Below are 16425 nucleotides of genomic sequence, written 5' to 3'. Positions count from 1 at the left end.
GGGAGTTGAAGCTAGTGAAAGCAGTTACAAGAGTTGTATTCATGGGCTTATGAAGCAAGAAAAGGTTGATGAAGTTATTGAGCTAATTTATAAGATAAAATTTTCAAGTGTTACACTTAGTGTTTCTACTTGGAATAAGTTGATTCACTTTCTTTATAAGCATAAAAGAGGTGAGGAAGCTTGGAAAGTTTTTGACTTAATGAAGAAGAAAAACATTGAGGCTTCAGTTGTGACTTTTAACATATTGATACATGGGCTTGGTAGGGAGGGAAGGGTTTTAGAGGCATTCAAGTTGGTGAAACAGATGGAAGCAGGTGAAGTAGGAATTTTGCCCGATGTGGTTACGTATAATTGTCTCTTGGATTGTTTGTGTGATAGCAGAGAGATTGATGATGCTTGTAGGCTTGTGTTGGAAATGTTAAGGAAAGGATGTCAACCTGATTTGATTAGTTATAATACTTTGATTAATGGTATGATTAGTGTCGGTCGAATGGATGGTGCTTCAAGGCTATTTGAGCATATGAGGGAGGAAATTTCTGCTCATTCCATTCCCTTGGGAAAATTAGTTGAGGAAATGTTGATAACAAAATAATTTTTTGTATTTGCTCATCAAATTTTATATAAGCTCTTGATATCAAATTTCTTGATACATTGTGTGTCAATTTTGTTTTGCATTTTCTTTAGACTGAAAATGATCATAGTGCCCCCATCTTCAACCTTTAGCCAAAAACCCTTTGATTTTTCTCATCATAACTTTCATTTTGTATCCTTGTCTTGAGTCTCAAGATTCTATCTCCTTCAATCTTTAAGAGCAAAATAAGACTTTGGGAAAGTTGAAAATGGTGAATATTTTTATATAGAAATATCAAGGGTTTTTGGCAAGAGGTTCAAACTGATGGAATGGAGACAAAATTGAAGAAAAAAAAAAAAAAATTAACCGAGAGGTTAAAGTGATTGAAGATGACAAAATTCATGATCATGTAAAAAATATCTCAATTAATATCAAAATTCTAATCGAATATCATGAATATTGTTAGATCTTTTAATATGCATATTCATCAATATTGATCTCAAAGTCTCATTGGGAAAACCTCATGCCACTTTTAGACTCACCGCCGTCATAGAGGTGAATTGGATGGTCACCTGAAATTTATTTTCCAAGAAAATCATTTTCCACGGAATATTTGTGACTCCTAAGATCTAGGCCTAAACCTAGAGTCTTTGTTAGGAGGTTCGGTTAGAGTTTATCGAAAAAGTGACAATTTCCCTAGTTTATAAAGTGTCTTATTAAAAAGTAGTGAACCTGGAAGATTGTCACTTTTCAAATAATTATCTTACCTTATATTAGCGAAATTGTCACTTTGAAATACCAGCAATCTCGCTATTCATGTTTTGGGAAATAAAATGAATAGTAAGTTGGAATTGAAATTTTTGACAAAAGTTGATCACATTTTGGAAAATTTCTCTTTTTTAAATTTTCTATTTAAGTGGGTGCATAAAGTCTAACGGAGGCTATGAGTAGAATGCCCTTATTCAAAATTACCTAAATTAATGAAAACCAAATGTATTGATGAGATGGTGGAATTTCTTTTTTCCTAGGGTCATAGAATCTATTTCTATTTGAAATCTCAAGCGGATATCATACCATCTCAATTGATGGATTTGAGGATAATGTTTTTAGGACGATAATAATAATAATAATAATAATAAGAATTAATCAGGATAATGTAAGAGAGGGTTCTTATTGGCTTCTCAATTTTTTAAATTATTTATCACACTCTTATCATTATTAAAGATTAAAAACACACTCTTCTAACATTATAAAAGTTTGTCTCAAATTATAATCTCAACATTACAAAACATTAGTTCTTCACAATAAGCTCATATAAAATCCTAAAGCCACAAAAAGTAGAAATCTAGAAAAAATAAAATAAAATAGAGATCTTCTATTGGCACCCCAACTTTTACTTATTCTCAAATCTTATTATCTTAATCATTTCACTTGTATATTGGATTGTAAAAAAGTAAAAGTTGGGGTGCCAAAAGTAGATCTCCAATAGTTAGTATAAATAGCAATAGAGGAATCTCATGAGTCTATGTGACCTACTTTACCCCAATTGTCTATTTCCGTCCAAATTTCAGAACCCTCAAGTCTCAACCCCATAAAAGATAAAACAAAGGGAAAGAGAAAGGAGAGAAGAGGACGAAGCGAGCGATGGCGAAGGACGAGGAGGGATTTAGGGGAGAGATCGAAGAGCGACTAATAAACGAAGAATACAAGATTTGGAAGAAAAACACACCATTTCTGTATGACCTTGTGATAACCCATGCTTTAGAATGGCCATCTCTCACAGTACAATGGCTTCCTGATAGTGAAGAGCCACCTGGGAAGGATTACTCTGTACAAAAGATGATTTTGGGGACTCACACTTCCGAGAACGAACCCAATTACTTGATGATTGCTCAGGTTCAGCTCCCTTTAGAGGATGCTGAGATCGATGCTCGCCACTACGATGACGAGCGTGGAGAGATCGGTGGCTTTGGTTCTGCCAATGGAAAGGTTTATACTTTATATATAAACCCTAAATCTTATGTTTGCTATGTTGTTTTTGCTCTTCTATTATATTATATTACTAGAGTTCATCTCTCCGGTTAAGGGGCTTAAAAAGAAAAAACGAAAACAAAAAATGAAATTGGAGTAGGTGGTGACAATTTTAATACAACATGCAATTAGTGGGTTTTGACCAAGTTTATTTGGGTCTGGGTTATTATTGAAAACAATTTAAGATTAAAGGCGTAAAAGTTGAAAAATAATAAAATTGGTTAAAGTGGTAAAAGAGGAAATATAGTAAAGTTATAGGGATGCATGATTCTAAAACTCGGTTTCGCATATCGTCTCATCCATTCTAGATATGGCGTCTTCTTAGACGAGTTTTCCGATATGTTTGAGACGTCTTGTTCAAAAAATTTGAAAAATGAACATGGGGTTTTAAATCTCGTCCAAAAATTGACTTATCCGTCCATCTAGGGGCAGAGCTAGTATGGAGACATTGGGGGCAATTGTCCCCACTCAACTCTTTTGGGCATTTTAGATACCCTTGAATTTAGGCTTAAATTTGAGATATCCCTGCATTTTGAACTATTGATCTGCCCCGTTTAACCTTGTTGCCCCCACTCCCTCATCTCCCTCCAATTTTTGCTCCCTCCCACTCCAATTAACTATAAGTTCGCTCCCACTAAAAGAAAATCCTGGCTCTGCCCTTGCGTCCATCTCGTCCATGCCTGATATTGAGACGACTTAGGCTATATGTCTTGGTCTTGGACGAGTTTTGAAACTATGGGATGACGTGTAAAAGAAATAAAGTGGGTACTACAAAACTATAGTTTGATGGGAGGGTTGAAGGCATAAAAATGAAAAAGAATAAAGTGTTAGGAACCTAGTTCCTAATGTGCCCACTCAAAAGAGAGAAAGGGCGATTTCAAGTGCTCAACACACCAAGGATTGTGTAAAAACACGATTAAAATAATGTTCTCAATTAATTGATAAAGGGATTACAACCTTTTATAAATAAAGAGTATTAGTTCTAATAATTTACCAATTCTACTCTTACTAAAATACCTATTCAAATAAAATACCTACTAAATCAATAATTAATCCTATCGGTAGAATCCTAATAGAAATAAAAACTAAACCTAAAGAAAATAGAGTCCTAACATAAAGTTGGAAGGGTATTATTAGAGAATTTTGAGGTTAAAGGGGGTAAAAAATGAAAAATAATAAAATATGTTAGAAGGGGTAAAAGAGGAAATATAATAAAGTTAGAGGAGTGAAAATAAAATTGAGGGGGGTAAAGAGAAAAAGCAATAAAGTGGGTCCTACACAAAGGTTTGTGTCACACACAACAGTTTCAACTCAGTTGCGTTTTATTTAGGGGTGTCAATGGGTACTCATTTAACCGAAACCAAATTGGAGCTAAAACCGAATACCCCGGTTCCAGATCCCTTTTTGTTGGAACCAATTAGAGTTGGGTCTAAGATGGAACTGAATCGATAGGAACCGGAACCGTTAGGTTCTATCCAATGGGTGCCTATGGCCGATTTATTTTGTCATTTCTTTCCATACGCTGCGGCATAAACTGATTATTGATATGAATGAATCGCCTGGCACTGGGTCAACAGCTACTGGTGGGCCTGGTTCGGATTCAAATGCCTTTACCTTTGTTTCTTAAGCCTCAGCCCATGATGCCTATGCTTACTGTGCTGCTAGATTAGGTCACATTCCGTTCCGTCAGGTTCCGTGCCCGTATCTGCCGTTACGGGTGCTGCTTGCTCAGATGATGGGTCACCATAAACTGCGAGTGAATCTAATTAGGGGGATTTAAGGTAGTTTTTATTTCAAAAATAAATACATTTTATATAAAATTCTTCAAATTTTCATATAAATTATCGATTAAAACTTAAAATGAGTTACTCTTCTAAAAAGTTATTACTTTTAACAAAGATAAATTTTTATTTTGGAAACAAATAATTAATTTGTATCTTAAGTATAACAAATTATGACTAAGTTAATAATTTTGTTGATAATATGTTAATATTTTGTAAGGAAATTTTTTCTATAATGATTTGAAATACTTTTTTTCTCATTCGATTCTTGAGAACCGGAATTGATGGGTACCCGTGATTTTTGTTGTTTCCAGTTTTGGTTCCGATTTCATTTATTTTGGAAACGGACCCAGAACCGACAAGAACCGGAACCGAACTAATATAATGGTTATGGTTCTAAGCTCCTTAGGAACCGAACCGGAACCAACCCATTTACACCCCCTAGTTTTATTATATAGATATTAGCTTCTTGTTGGGATATTTTTTTTTGAGTTACAAATGTATGTATATACCATAAAAGGCCCCGTGATATCAGCTGAAATCAAGTCAAAGATTTCTTCTTTGCTTTTGATATAATTATTGAAGATGTGATTGTTTCTCTCTCGCTAGATATGGTAGACAACAGTGGCAAATGCAACACTTAGCTGATAAAACAATGAAAAAACCCAAAAACATACAAATAAGTCCAAACAGAAAACTAAATAAATTATAAGCATTCTAACACGATGACCATGTGTTAGCCATTCTAATTCATCCAACTAGTTCTCATTGATCCAAATACAGCCCACATGGACTATCCAATATGGATTCTTCAAAAGATTTTGGACGTGGGAGTCGTAAAGTCCTCTCCGTAGCTATCACCTAGCGATCCATAAAGTAACTCCTGGTTTCCTCCTCCTATGGTAATATTTAAAGGGTGATGATGATATCAGAAATCCATGACATGATGTGTTTGACAATTTTATTTTATTTAACAATTATATGATCCACAATGTTGTTTAATTTGTATTTCAATTGTAGACAACATCTGTAACTCAAACAGGTGGTCAAATTGTAGTAAGCTCCAGTTGTGGAACTTTAATTTGTTGTGTTATTCTATGAAATAAGTAATGTAGAAACTTTGTTTGAAATATTAAAAATATAAGTCAGCGGAATACTGATGAATATTTTCTAGCCAAATTAATGATCTTTGATATATTTAAAAAGAATGTTATAAAAATCCTTTGAACTTGTATATAGAAATTTGTTATTAGAGAGATTTCGAAGCATCTTAAAATATATTCATAGTGTGATGTTTGTGAAACAATCTTGAAAGTTATAACCATTTAGCTAACCTTTTAGTCACTAATATTCCTATGTAACATCTCCCCCCCCCCCCCCCCCCCTCCACAACCGCATTGATTTACAGGTGGTCTGTTTGTGATTCATGTTCAAGTGTAAGATTGAATTGTAAATAGTAGGATTTTAATACTGGTGGTTGTAGGATTCCCTAAGGTGTATGAATGTTGATTTTAAATTATACTTAAAACAAAATATTTTGATTTTAATGATATGCTGTAAAGGTCATACTGCTGTTATTTTGAACAATCAACAGGTACAAATAATCCAGCAAATAAATCATGATGGAGAGGTTAACCGGGCTCGTTATATGCCTCAAAACCCATTTATTATTGCAACGAAGACAGTTAGTGCAGAAGTTTATGTTTTCGATTACAGTAAACACCCATCGAAGCCACCTTTAGATGGTGCATGCAGTCCAGACTTGAGGTTGAGGGGTCACAACACCGAAGGATATGGATTATCTTGGAGTCAATTTAAGCCGGGCTATCTACTTAGTGGCTCTGATGATGCTCAAATATGCTTATGGGACACCAATGCAACACCTAAGAACAAGGCTCTTGAAGCTCAACAGATTTTTAAGGTAGGAGTTCTATTTCTATATTGTACCAATTGCTCTATAATTAACTATTTGGGTTTGAGCTGAACCAATCCCTTGATCTTTTTTCAATAATATGCCTATTTTACAATGTGTTTATGCCCATTTGGATTTGAGGATATTGTAGAACCTCTTATAGGAACCAAGCAATGTATTAAATTTCGATTAGTTTGGAAATGGAAATATTTCAATGAATGTGGAAATGAATACAATTTTTGGACATGACAGATATATCGGTGAAATTTTCATTAACCCTGTAGGAAATGATAAATTGGCATTAGAACACACTCATTAAGTTATCAAAATACAATAAACTACCATATGGAGTGAGAAATTGAATATCAACAACATTTTGCTACACATACGCACATGTATTGAGGGGCTGACAGTGGAAATAACAATAATAATGTTGCATTAACCACAAACAACTTAATATGTAAAACATTAAAATGAAGAAACTATTAAGTATTGCATTCATGTGTAATTATATTTCTTTTATTTTTGAATAAATATGAATAAATTGCTAATGTATCCAACTAATTGAAGCATGGTTGATTCTATGCGTGCTTATATAAACGTACTAATATGCTTAGAATACATTAAAATAAGATATTATATATAACTAACTAATCATAATTCATTTATACTAATGGATGAATGTCCTATGCAATTTTTATTAGTAAATAGTATGTGTAATTTACAAGTTCTTCCTAAAAGCAATTATAAGTTTTTTTCAAAAAATAATTTATTTTGGTCGAAATTTACTATCCATTGAAATATTTCCACCGAAATATTGCATTTTATACCTAAATAATAATAATTTTGTCGATTAAATTTCTTGTTTGAACTTGTGGAAATGGAAATATGTCGAAATTTAATACTATGGAACCAACATTCAGATTGTCCAAATTAATGTTGAAAATCTATGATAGATTTCTTGTGGTTACAAAGCTATGTACTCTACATAAGTATTAATATTGATGTGAAACTTTTGTTGAATAGTTCCATGAAGGTGTTGTAGAAGATGTTGCATGGCATCTAAGGCATGAATACCTATTTGGGTCAGTTGGGGATGATCATCACTTGCTTATATGGGATCAACGCACACCATCCACTAACAAGCCCATCCAATCTGTTGTTGCTCATAAAGGTGAGGTAAGTCTAAAAAATCATGCATTTTCCTCTTTTTTTGTACCACTAAATTTACTGTTTAGATGGAAGGTACATTTATTTCTGTTCTGTCGATAGTGCCAATTAGACGATATCATGTTTACATGGTTAGCATTGTGAGTGAATGTAAGAATTTTCGTTCCAGGAGTCTACCAATCCCAACCCTACATATATAAACATCATAGTCGTACTACTTGTAATCAATGTTAAATAGCATATGCGACCGGCACATGCTGTTCACATATGCCATTTCGCACATCACATATGCTGCAAGGGAAAAAAAAAAAGAGAGGAAAAAATGTTTAAATCTCAATTCTTGAGTAGTTTTCCTTTTCTTTGAAGTCTTGAGAGTTGAGAGTGAGAGAGTGACTTAAGTTGAGACTTGAACTTTGAGAGTAGAGATTAGAGAATATTTATAATTATGTGAGAATGCATTAGAAAATGAAATGAGATTTGATAGTTGAGGCTATCTCGGTCTCCGTTGCATTCTTCCTCTCTTTTAATATTTATAAAATCTTTATACTTGTAAAACAAAATAGTTGGAGACTTTGTGAGAGTAAGAAAGAGATTAGAAAGGTACAAGGGATGCTGTAGAAGGAGTATGGGGGGTAGAAGTGGGATATTTAAAAGAGAAAAATGAGTTTAAGCTAAAAAGAAAAGAAAATCTGTGTCCAAATATGACCATTGGACAGTATGCCATTGCATATTGTGCAGATAGCATAATTTCATATATGCGATGGTAGCATATGCGAAATTCAGTTTGGAAATGGCATATGTGACCGCATTTGACAACACTACTTGTAACTTGCATGCTTGAATTATATGTATGCACAAGCAAACCAAACTAGTGAAACATGGAACTAATTATCTCTGCCTACCGTTATGAACCGGGTTCTAGAGTGATGAACGGTGAACCATGAATCCAAATTCGAACCAAGCGAACCTGGTAATGGAGATCCTGACTGTTCAATCTAGATGTAGCTCAAAATTATATCCCTACAGTACTTATTTCTCATTAATGACCTTTTCTAGTTTCGGCTTAACATATGGCTGTGGTTGTGGACATTCATGAAAATTGGTTATGCCCTTACATTATTGACCTACTATGGTGTGCCACATCAGTGATCGGGTTTAGGATATGATTTTCTGCATGTTTTCCCACAGCTGTGACATCAGTATTCTTACGAATGTGTCTGACATACCATATTGTAGCTGTGGTTACTGACTTATGATCCCGCACGGTCAATCTATGGCCCATCACAGCCCTAATTTATATCCGGTAGTGGCCTATTTTGTTGATAAGTACCCAGGCCCTTCTGAATTTTTTTTTATTCAAATGGTTATCATAGGGTTAGGGTTGCCCATCATGGTGGGCCACATGTAGGACCCTGAAACTGTTTCACTCGCCTAGACAAAATCTTCCTTAACATGTCATTGTTTCTTTTGTTTGCAATATTGGCAAGCTAACCATACATATAATATATTCTAGCACGAGTTCTCAATTCATGATTTTATAATAGGTTAACTGCTTAGCATTCAATCCCTTCAATGAATGGGTTGTGGCAACGGGTTCTACTGATAAAACCGTCAAGCTATTTGACCTTCGCAAGATCAATACTGCTCTTCACATCTTTGATTGTCACAAGTAAGCGTTCTCCTCATCATGTGATATTTTTTCTATTTCTGTACATTTTTCAGTGCTCTTTCTGCAAATTTTCAATATGTTCCATTGTTCTTATTTATTTAATCAAGTCATAATTTATTAAAGAAAAAGGAAAGAAAATATTACCACCAAAATTGTCATGATGTCATTTTTGTTGTGGTGAAACAATGATAGGGAGGAGGTTTTCCAAATTGGGTGGAACCCAAAGAATGAGACTATATTGGCTTCTTGCTGTCTTGGTAGGAGACTTATGGTGTGGGATCTCAGCAGGTATTTCTTTGGACTGAACCTCATGACTTAAATTTGTTGAAATCTGTGAGTTAATTTTTGGATGCAAGGAATTGTTGGAACAACTTCTATTTTCTTCTTTATTGGTAGAGTAAATTTATAACATGAGGTAATTATTGTTTTTCATGCTTATTGATTAAATCAGGATTAAATGCGAATCTTGGTTAAAACTTCTATTAAATTGCTCTAATAGAAGTTTTACCCAAAAAAAGAACTCTTATAGTCCATTAGCATCTCAAACCACTACTGCAATTCTCTCTTTCTGATCTCTATTCTTTCACCTCCCTTTACTGCAAGCTTTTACTCTTCCTCACCCTCTCTTTGCTAACTATTTTATTGTGAAATCCGAATTATACTTGAACTATTTTCATATCATTCTGTACTCCGAATTTCTAACCATGCCCCGTACCATTTACTTGATAATTTCAAATTGATTGGATGATTGTAACCATCTAGTCTACAATTTTTTTGGATGGTCAAAAGTGTTAGGTTCATGGATGAAAATATTGTTCTATCTCAATTTCTCAGGCAAGATGCAATAGGTACTGAGATGATATGTAGGAATGTATCAATTAATAACCTGTCTTAAAAAGACTGGCATCATTACACCCACTAACATAACATGATATTTAAGCATAATCAAACATTGTTAATAGTTTAGTCATTGGTGTGTGTATCTTCGTATAAATCACTATTTGAATCATACTACTTCATTTTTCTAGTTTATTGTTCTATCTTGTTTGAAGGTGTTCCTGAGGGCAGTCCCTCAAAATGCCTTGGGCCTTAATTAAAAACACAGCGTGTCGTGAGGCACGTATGACCTGAGGGTTTTAAAGAGGCTATGCGCCATGTTTTCTATACTATTTTCAGTTAAGCCATCACCTTATTACATGCATATGTTGGGGTGGCAATATTAGGTTGTAGTAGCGTTTGTTTTTCTGCTGCTGATAGAGAGGATTTATTTAGCTAAAAGATGAAACCTTTGTAGCAATCCAACACAACCCAAAAGCTGAAATTGTGGAAAAGCATCAAAACCCTATTTAAATATAGAATTCCGCAATCAATCTTGGTCATGTTGGCATGATTTCTACGTCTGTTCCTCTGAATTTCAACAAATCCATGTAAGGGACTTTCATTGAGGATCGAAAACATAAATTCTAAATCAAAGCCCAATGGGCCTTGATGTCTTAGTTGTTGACAAAGGGTCTGCTGCTAGGGATTTTCCTCTGGATTTAACCCATTAATCAATTAATGGTTTTGTGTCCCAATTGACGTGAGGTCCATGTCTTCAATCCTATCTTATAAAAAATGACGAGAGCTTATATTCGCACACCAACTTTTGCTAAAAACGCCCCAAGGTTGTGATATTTCTTAGGTGATTTACATATGAATTGGGTTGGTGTGGCAATAAAATTTCTCCAAATAAATGAATATGTATAATAAATTTGCACATTTAACTAATTTAGAGCTTCTTTCTTCAGAATTGATGAAGAACAAACACCAGAGGATGCAGAAGATGGCCCACCAGAGCTGCTCTTCATTCACGGGGGTCACACAAGTAAAATATCAGATTTCTCGTGGAACCCTTGTGAAGATTGGGTTATTGCGAGTGTAGCTGAAGATAACATCCTTCAAATCTGGCAGATGGCAGAGAACATCTACCATGATGAGGACGTTGTACCAGGTGAGGAATCTAACAAAACTTCTTAGCCTGGCCTTTTACAGTTCCTAAGAAAAAGAAATGGAGTACTTATTTTGTTTCTAGTTTTTTTTTTTTTACTTTTTTGGTGTTGCTATTTGAGACCAAAGGAACTGATCTGAAGTGCTGTGAATTAACTTAGCATTTTTTTTATGAACTTATGTGCTTTATATTTATGAACTTATATACATATATATTAATTAGTTTAATGGATTTTTAGAGCATGAAAAGAGTATGTCTCGTCATTTGATATCTTATAAAACTATGGAGCGATTCAGATGAGATCCAACGTAGATCCAACTTTCTTGTTCATTTTATGCCTAATGATAGAATGCTAAAATGCACATGGTTGACGTGGCAACTGCACAGAACCATAGATCTTTTTTCCTTGTGTATCCCGATGAAAAAGTTCTATGATTCTGTGCACTTGTCATGTCAACCATGTACATTTTAGTGCGTCAGTTTATCACTGACTCTTATTTTATCTACAGTTTCAACCAAAATAAAGAGAAATGGTTCTGAATAATATAATTTGAAACTTGTGGAGCCTATTCGACACTTCACCGAGTTGAGTTGATTCGATTGAATTTTGAGTCAATTTTGATCATTTACTTGGAAGCTTGGTCATGTGAATCCAAAGAGTACCGAGTCAGTTTAGAAAATCAACCGAGTTATGCAATTACATTTAATTTATTGATTATTTTTTTAATATATAAAAGACTTGTTTTAGCACATTGAAAACAATTAAAGTATTTAATAAATATAATACATTTTTGACTTTTATTAGTTTTGTGATTTGTCAGAGTTGACTTGACCCAACGTAAATTCAAGTTGACTTTACCATTTTATATACCAGGCGATGTAAGCCCTGCTTGGTACATTGCAAATCATTTGCAAATGCCAATTTTCTTTTTTTTTTTTTTTCTCAAAAATCGCTTTGATTATTTTTTGGTTACAATTAAGCCCCTCACAGACGTGCAATTGGACATTCCATATTCGGGTCATAATAGTAAAAACACACCTTATCGGCTTATCAAGGTAATTATGAAAATAAATTTTAATAATCAGAGTGTCGTTCTAGGACTTTAAAGTATCGATTGGACATTCCATATTCGGGTCATAATAGTAAAAAGGTCAGGTTCAAGGGCCATATGAGAACATATGAGAAAACTTTCGATGGTAAATAAAATTTTAAAATATGGGTTAGAAATTTTGGATTGAGCTGATTTTTTGTGAGGATGATCTCTATGATGGGAAGATCATCCAAAAAAAAAAAAAAATCAGTCCAATCTGAAATTTCTAACCCCATTAAAAGTGATTTAGAATGTGGACCGTCGATTTTTTACCAATTTTTATCACTAATTTGTAAATCACTTTTGATGGATTTAGAAGTTTCTGATTGAGCTGATTTTTTGTGAGGATGATCTTCTCATCATAGTGACCTTCCTTGCAAAAAATCAGCTCAATCCAAAACCTCTAACCCTTATTTTGAAAAACGAAAGTTTTCTCATATGGCCCTTGAACCTGACCCATAGTAAAAACACCTTATCGGCTTATCAAGGTAATTATGAAAATAAATTTTAATAATCAGAGTGTCGTCCTAGGACTTTTTAAGTATCATGGTTTAATTTTTTGCATGGTTTTCACTAAATAATTAATACAAGTGTTTCATTAGTTTTATGAAGTTTTCTTTCTCTGTTAATGGGGTTGTTGGGTCTTACCAAGGCATTTTGGTCATTTTGAGAAATGTGAGAGTTACTACTAGGAAACATTTGAATTGATCCTAAATTGATAGTTTTTATGTTTTAAGGACCGGTTTCTCATATTGTTTAATATATGGTTTCTAAAAGGTTTATTGGGTCAAAGTTATATTAGAAATTTTCAAAAAATAAATAAATATTTAAGGAACGTGCAACAAGAACTAGGGCTGTCATCGGATAGTGTTATATCCAAATTTGAATCTGGAATTTTTTATTGATATTCGAATTCAAATTCGAATTTGAAAAGTATATCGAATATTAGATAATATCTGATCCAATAAAAATCCTATGAAAATTAGATTCGATCTTTACCATCCTCTTCAATCTATAAAAATCCCAATCTATTTTCCTATTTTGATTTGAGGTTGAAGCAAATGGATTTTTAAAGGAAAAAATGGGGTTTTACTTTGAGAGAGAGAGAGAGAAATGAGGTATCTACTAGAAATCATGGATGCTCGCCAATCGGATAAAATGGTGGCCATGGAACTCAGTCGGATAAAATGGTGGTCATGGAGCTCGCCGGTCGGAGAAGATAGTGGTCATGGAGTTTACATAGTGAAAAAGAAAAAAAGAAAAAAAAAAAAAAAGGGTTTTGCTTTGAGAGAGAGAGAGGAAGGAAGTAAGTATTACCTGGATGCTCGCCGGTTGGAGAAGACGTTGATTATGGAGATCGTCCAGTTGAAACGACGAAACCCACCCTTTGCCGTCTGGTTATTGCGTTTGAGTTTAGAGAAGATAAATGTTTAAAATTTAAACTCCGTTGTATAACACGAATATATAAGACTATATATATATATATAGGGGGCGTTCAATGGCAAATTTTTTGGCAAAACATTTTTCAAAACATGAGTTAGAGGTTTTGGAATGGGCTAATTTTTGGTGAGGATGCTCTCTACAGTGAGGAGATCATCATCACCAAAATCAACCCTTTCCAAAACTTCTAACCCCATCAAAAACAGTTTACAAAAAATGGATGGTCCATGATTTTTCAGCTTGTAAACATGGGTTAGAAGTTTTGGAATTGGCTGATTTTTGGTGAGGATGATCTCCTCATCGTAGAGATCATCCTCACCAAAAATCAGCCCATTCCAAAACTTCTAACTCATGTTTGGAAAAATGTTTTGCCAAAAAGTTTGCCATTGAACGCTACCCATATATATATATATATATATATGGGAGCGGTTTAGCAGCCCTAAAGTTTGCCAAGTTTGGTGCCAAACATTTTTTGTAAGTCACTTTTGATGGGGTTAGAAGTTTTGGAATAGGCTGATTTTTTGTGAGGATGATCTCTACGGTGAAGAGATCATCCTCACAAAAAATCAGCTCATTTTGAAACTTCTAACCCTAGTTTACAAGTTGAAGAATCGTGGACAATCCAATTTTTGTAAATCACTTTTGATGGGGTTAGAAGTTTTATAATAGGCTGATTTTTAGTGAGGATGATCTCCTCTTCATAGAGATCATCCTCACAAAAAATCAGCTCATTCCAAAGCTTCTAACCCATATTTTGAAAAATGTTTAGCACCAAACTTAGCAAACTTTAGGGCTGCTGAACCGTCCCCTATATATATATATATATATATAGAACAGCGTTCCTAAGACTCATATTGGGACTCACATTGCGACACACCGTTTTGTCTTATATGGGCAAAAATATTGGAATGGGCTGATTTTTTGTGAGGATGATCTCTATGGTGAGGAGATCATCCTTGCCAAAAATCAGCTCATTATGAAACTTCTAGACCGTCCAATTTTTGTTGAAAAATTATAGACCGTCCATTTTTTGTAAATCAATTTTGATGGGGTTAAAAGTTTTGGAATGGAATGATTTTTTGCCAGGATGATCCCCTCATCACAGAGATCATCCTCACAAAAAATCAGCTCATTCCAAACATTTTTGCCCATATAAGACAAAACGGTGTGTCGCAATGTGAGTCTCAATATGAGTCTTAGGAACGTGACCCATATATATATATATATGGGTCATGTTATTACGACCCCCTTTGCGACCCCCTTTGCGACACACCTTTTTGTCTTATATGGGAAAAAATGTTGGAATGGGCTGATTTTTTGTGATGATGATCTCTATGGTGAGGGGATCATCCTGGCAAAAAATCATCTCATTCCAAAACTTCTAACCCCATCAAAATTGATTTACAAAAATTGGACGGTCTATAATTTTTCAACAAAAATCGGACGGTCTAGAAGTTTTGGAATGGGCTGATTTTTTGCTAGGATGATCCCCTCACCATAGAGATCATCCTCACAAAAAATCAGCCCATTCCAAACATTTTTTCCCATATAAGACAAAAAGGTGTGTCGCAAAGGGGGTCGTAATAATGCTATTCTATATATATATATATATATATATATATAAGGTCCCGTTCGGCACCCTAAGTTTTACCACACACTTTAACAAACGCGTTTTGTCTTACATGGGTTAGAAGTTTCAGAATGAGCTGATTTTTGGTGAGGATGATCTCTATGGTGAGGAGATCATCCTCACCAAAAATCAGCTCATTCCAAAACTTCTAACCCCATCAAAATTGATTTACAAAAAATGAACGGTCCACGATTTTTCAACGTGTAAACATGGGGCTAAACATTTCGGAATGGGCTGATTTTTGGGGAGGATGATCTTCTAATCATAGAGATCATCCTCACCAAAAATCAGCTCATTCCAAAACTTCTAACCCATGTAAGACAAAAAACGTTTGTTAAAGTGTGTGGTAAAACTTAGGGTGCTGAACATTTCCCATATATATATATGGGAAATGTTCAGCACCCTAAGTTTTACCACACACTTTAACAAACGTTTTTTGTCTTACATGGGTTAGAAGTTTTGGAATGAGCTAATTTTTGGTGAGGATGATCTCTATGGTGAGGAGATCATCCTCACCAAAAATCAGCTCATTCAAAAACTTATAACCCCTTCAAAAATGATTTACAAAAAATGAACGGTCCACGATTTTTCAACGTGTAAACATGGGGCTAAACATTTCAGAATGGGCTGATTTTTGAGGAGGATGATCTTCTAATCATAGAGATCATCCTCACCAAAAATCAGCTCATTCCAAAACTTCTAACCCATGTAGGACAAAAAACGTTTGTTAAAGTGTGCGGTAAAACTTAGGGTGCTGAACATTTCCTATATATATATATATAAGTCCCATTCGGCACCCAATAATTTGCCTAACCATTTTTTTCTTACATGGGCTAGAAGTTTAGGAATGGGTTGATTTTTGGTGAGAATGATTTCTATAGTGCGGAGATCATTCTCACCAAAAATCAGTCCATTCCAAAACTTCTAACCCCATGTTTACAAGTTGAAAAATCATTGACCGTCCATTTTTTATAAAGTATTTGTGATGGGGTTAGAAGTTTTGGAATGGGCTGATTTTTGGTGAGGATGATCTCCTCACCGTAGAGATCATCCTCACAAAAAATTAGCCCATTTCAAACTTCTAACCCATATAAGACAAAAAATGGTTGGGTTTTGAACATTTCCCTATATATATATGGAAAT

At 34.3% G+C, this 16425-nt stretch overlaps 1 protein-coding gene across 1 annotated transcript; it reads left to right on the top strand.

Moving 5' to 3' along the window:
* Positions 1-2099: 2099 nt before the first annotated feature.
* Positions 2100-11369, top strand: LOC147410813 (histone-binding protein MSI1). Its single transcript, XM_086440396.1, has 6 exons — positions 2100-2560; positions 5978-6304; positions 7322-7474; positions 9010-9134; positions 9327-9422; positions 10922-11369. Exons 1-6 carry the CDS (start codon positions 2216-2218, stop codon positions 11148-11150), a joined length of 1275 nt encoding a protein of 424 aa, XP_086296522.1. The 5' UTR covers positions 2100-2215; the 3' UTR covers positions 11151-11369.
* Positions 11370-16425: the final 5056 nt, after the last annotated feature.

The sequence above is a fragment of the Akebia trifoliata genome, chromosome 1, assembly GCF_017979445.1.
Source record: "Akebia trifoliata isolate Shusen 1 chromosome 1, ASM1797944v1, whole genome shotgun sequence".
Classification (NCBI taxonomy): Eukaryota; Viridiplantae; Streptophyta; class Magnoliopsida; order Ranunculales; family Lardizabalaceae; genus Akebia; species Akebia trifoliata.
Note: the sequence above shows the minus strand (reverse complement) of the source record. Positions and strands in the feature narration are given on the sequence as shown.

Excerpts from the sequence above, each read along its gene's own strand:
- LOC147410813 (XM_086440396.1), top strand. The coding sequence starts at position 2,216 with ATGGCGAAGGACGAGGAGGGATTTAGGGGAGAGATCGAAGAGCGACTA. Across the intron at positions 2,561-5,977 it reads TTGGTTCTGCCAATGGAAAG|GTACAAATAATCCAGCAAAT; the intron begins GTTTATACTTTA and ends AACAATCAACAG. Across the intron at positions 6,305-7,321 it reads AAGCTCAACAGATTTTTAAG|TTCCATGAAGGTGTTGTAGA; the intron begins GTAGGAGTTCTA and ends TTTGTTGAATAG.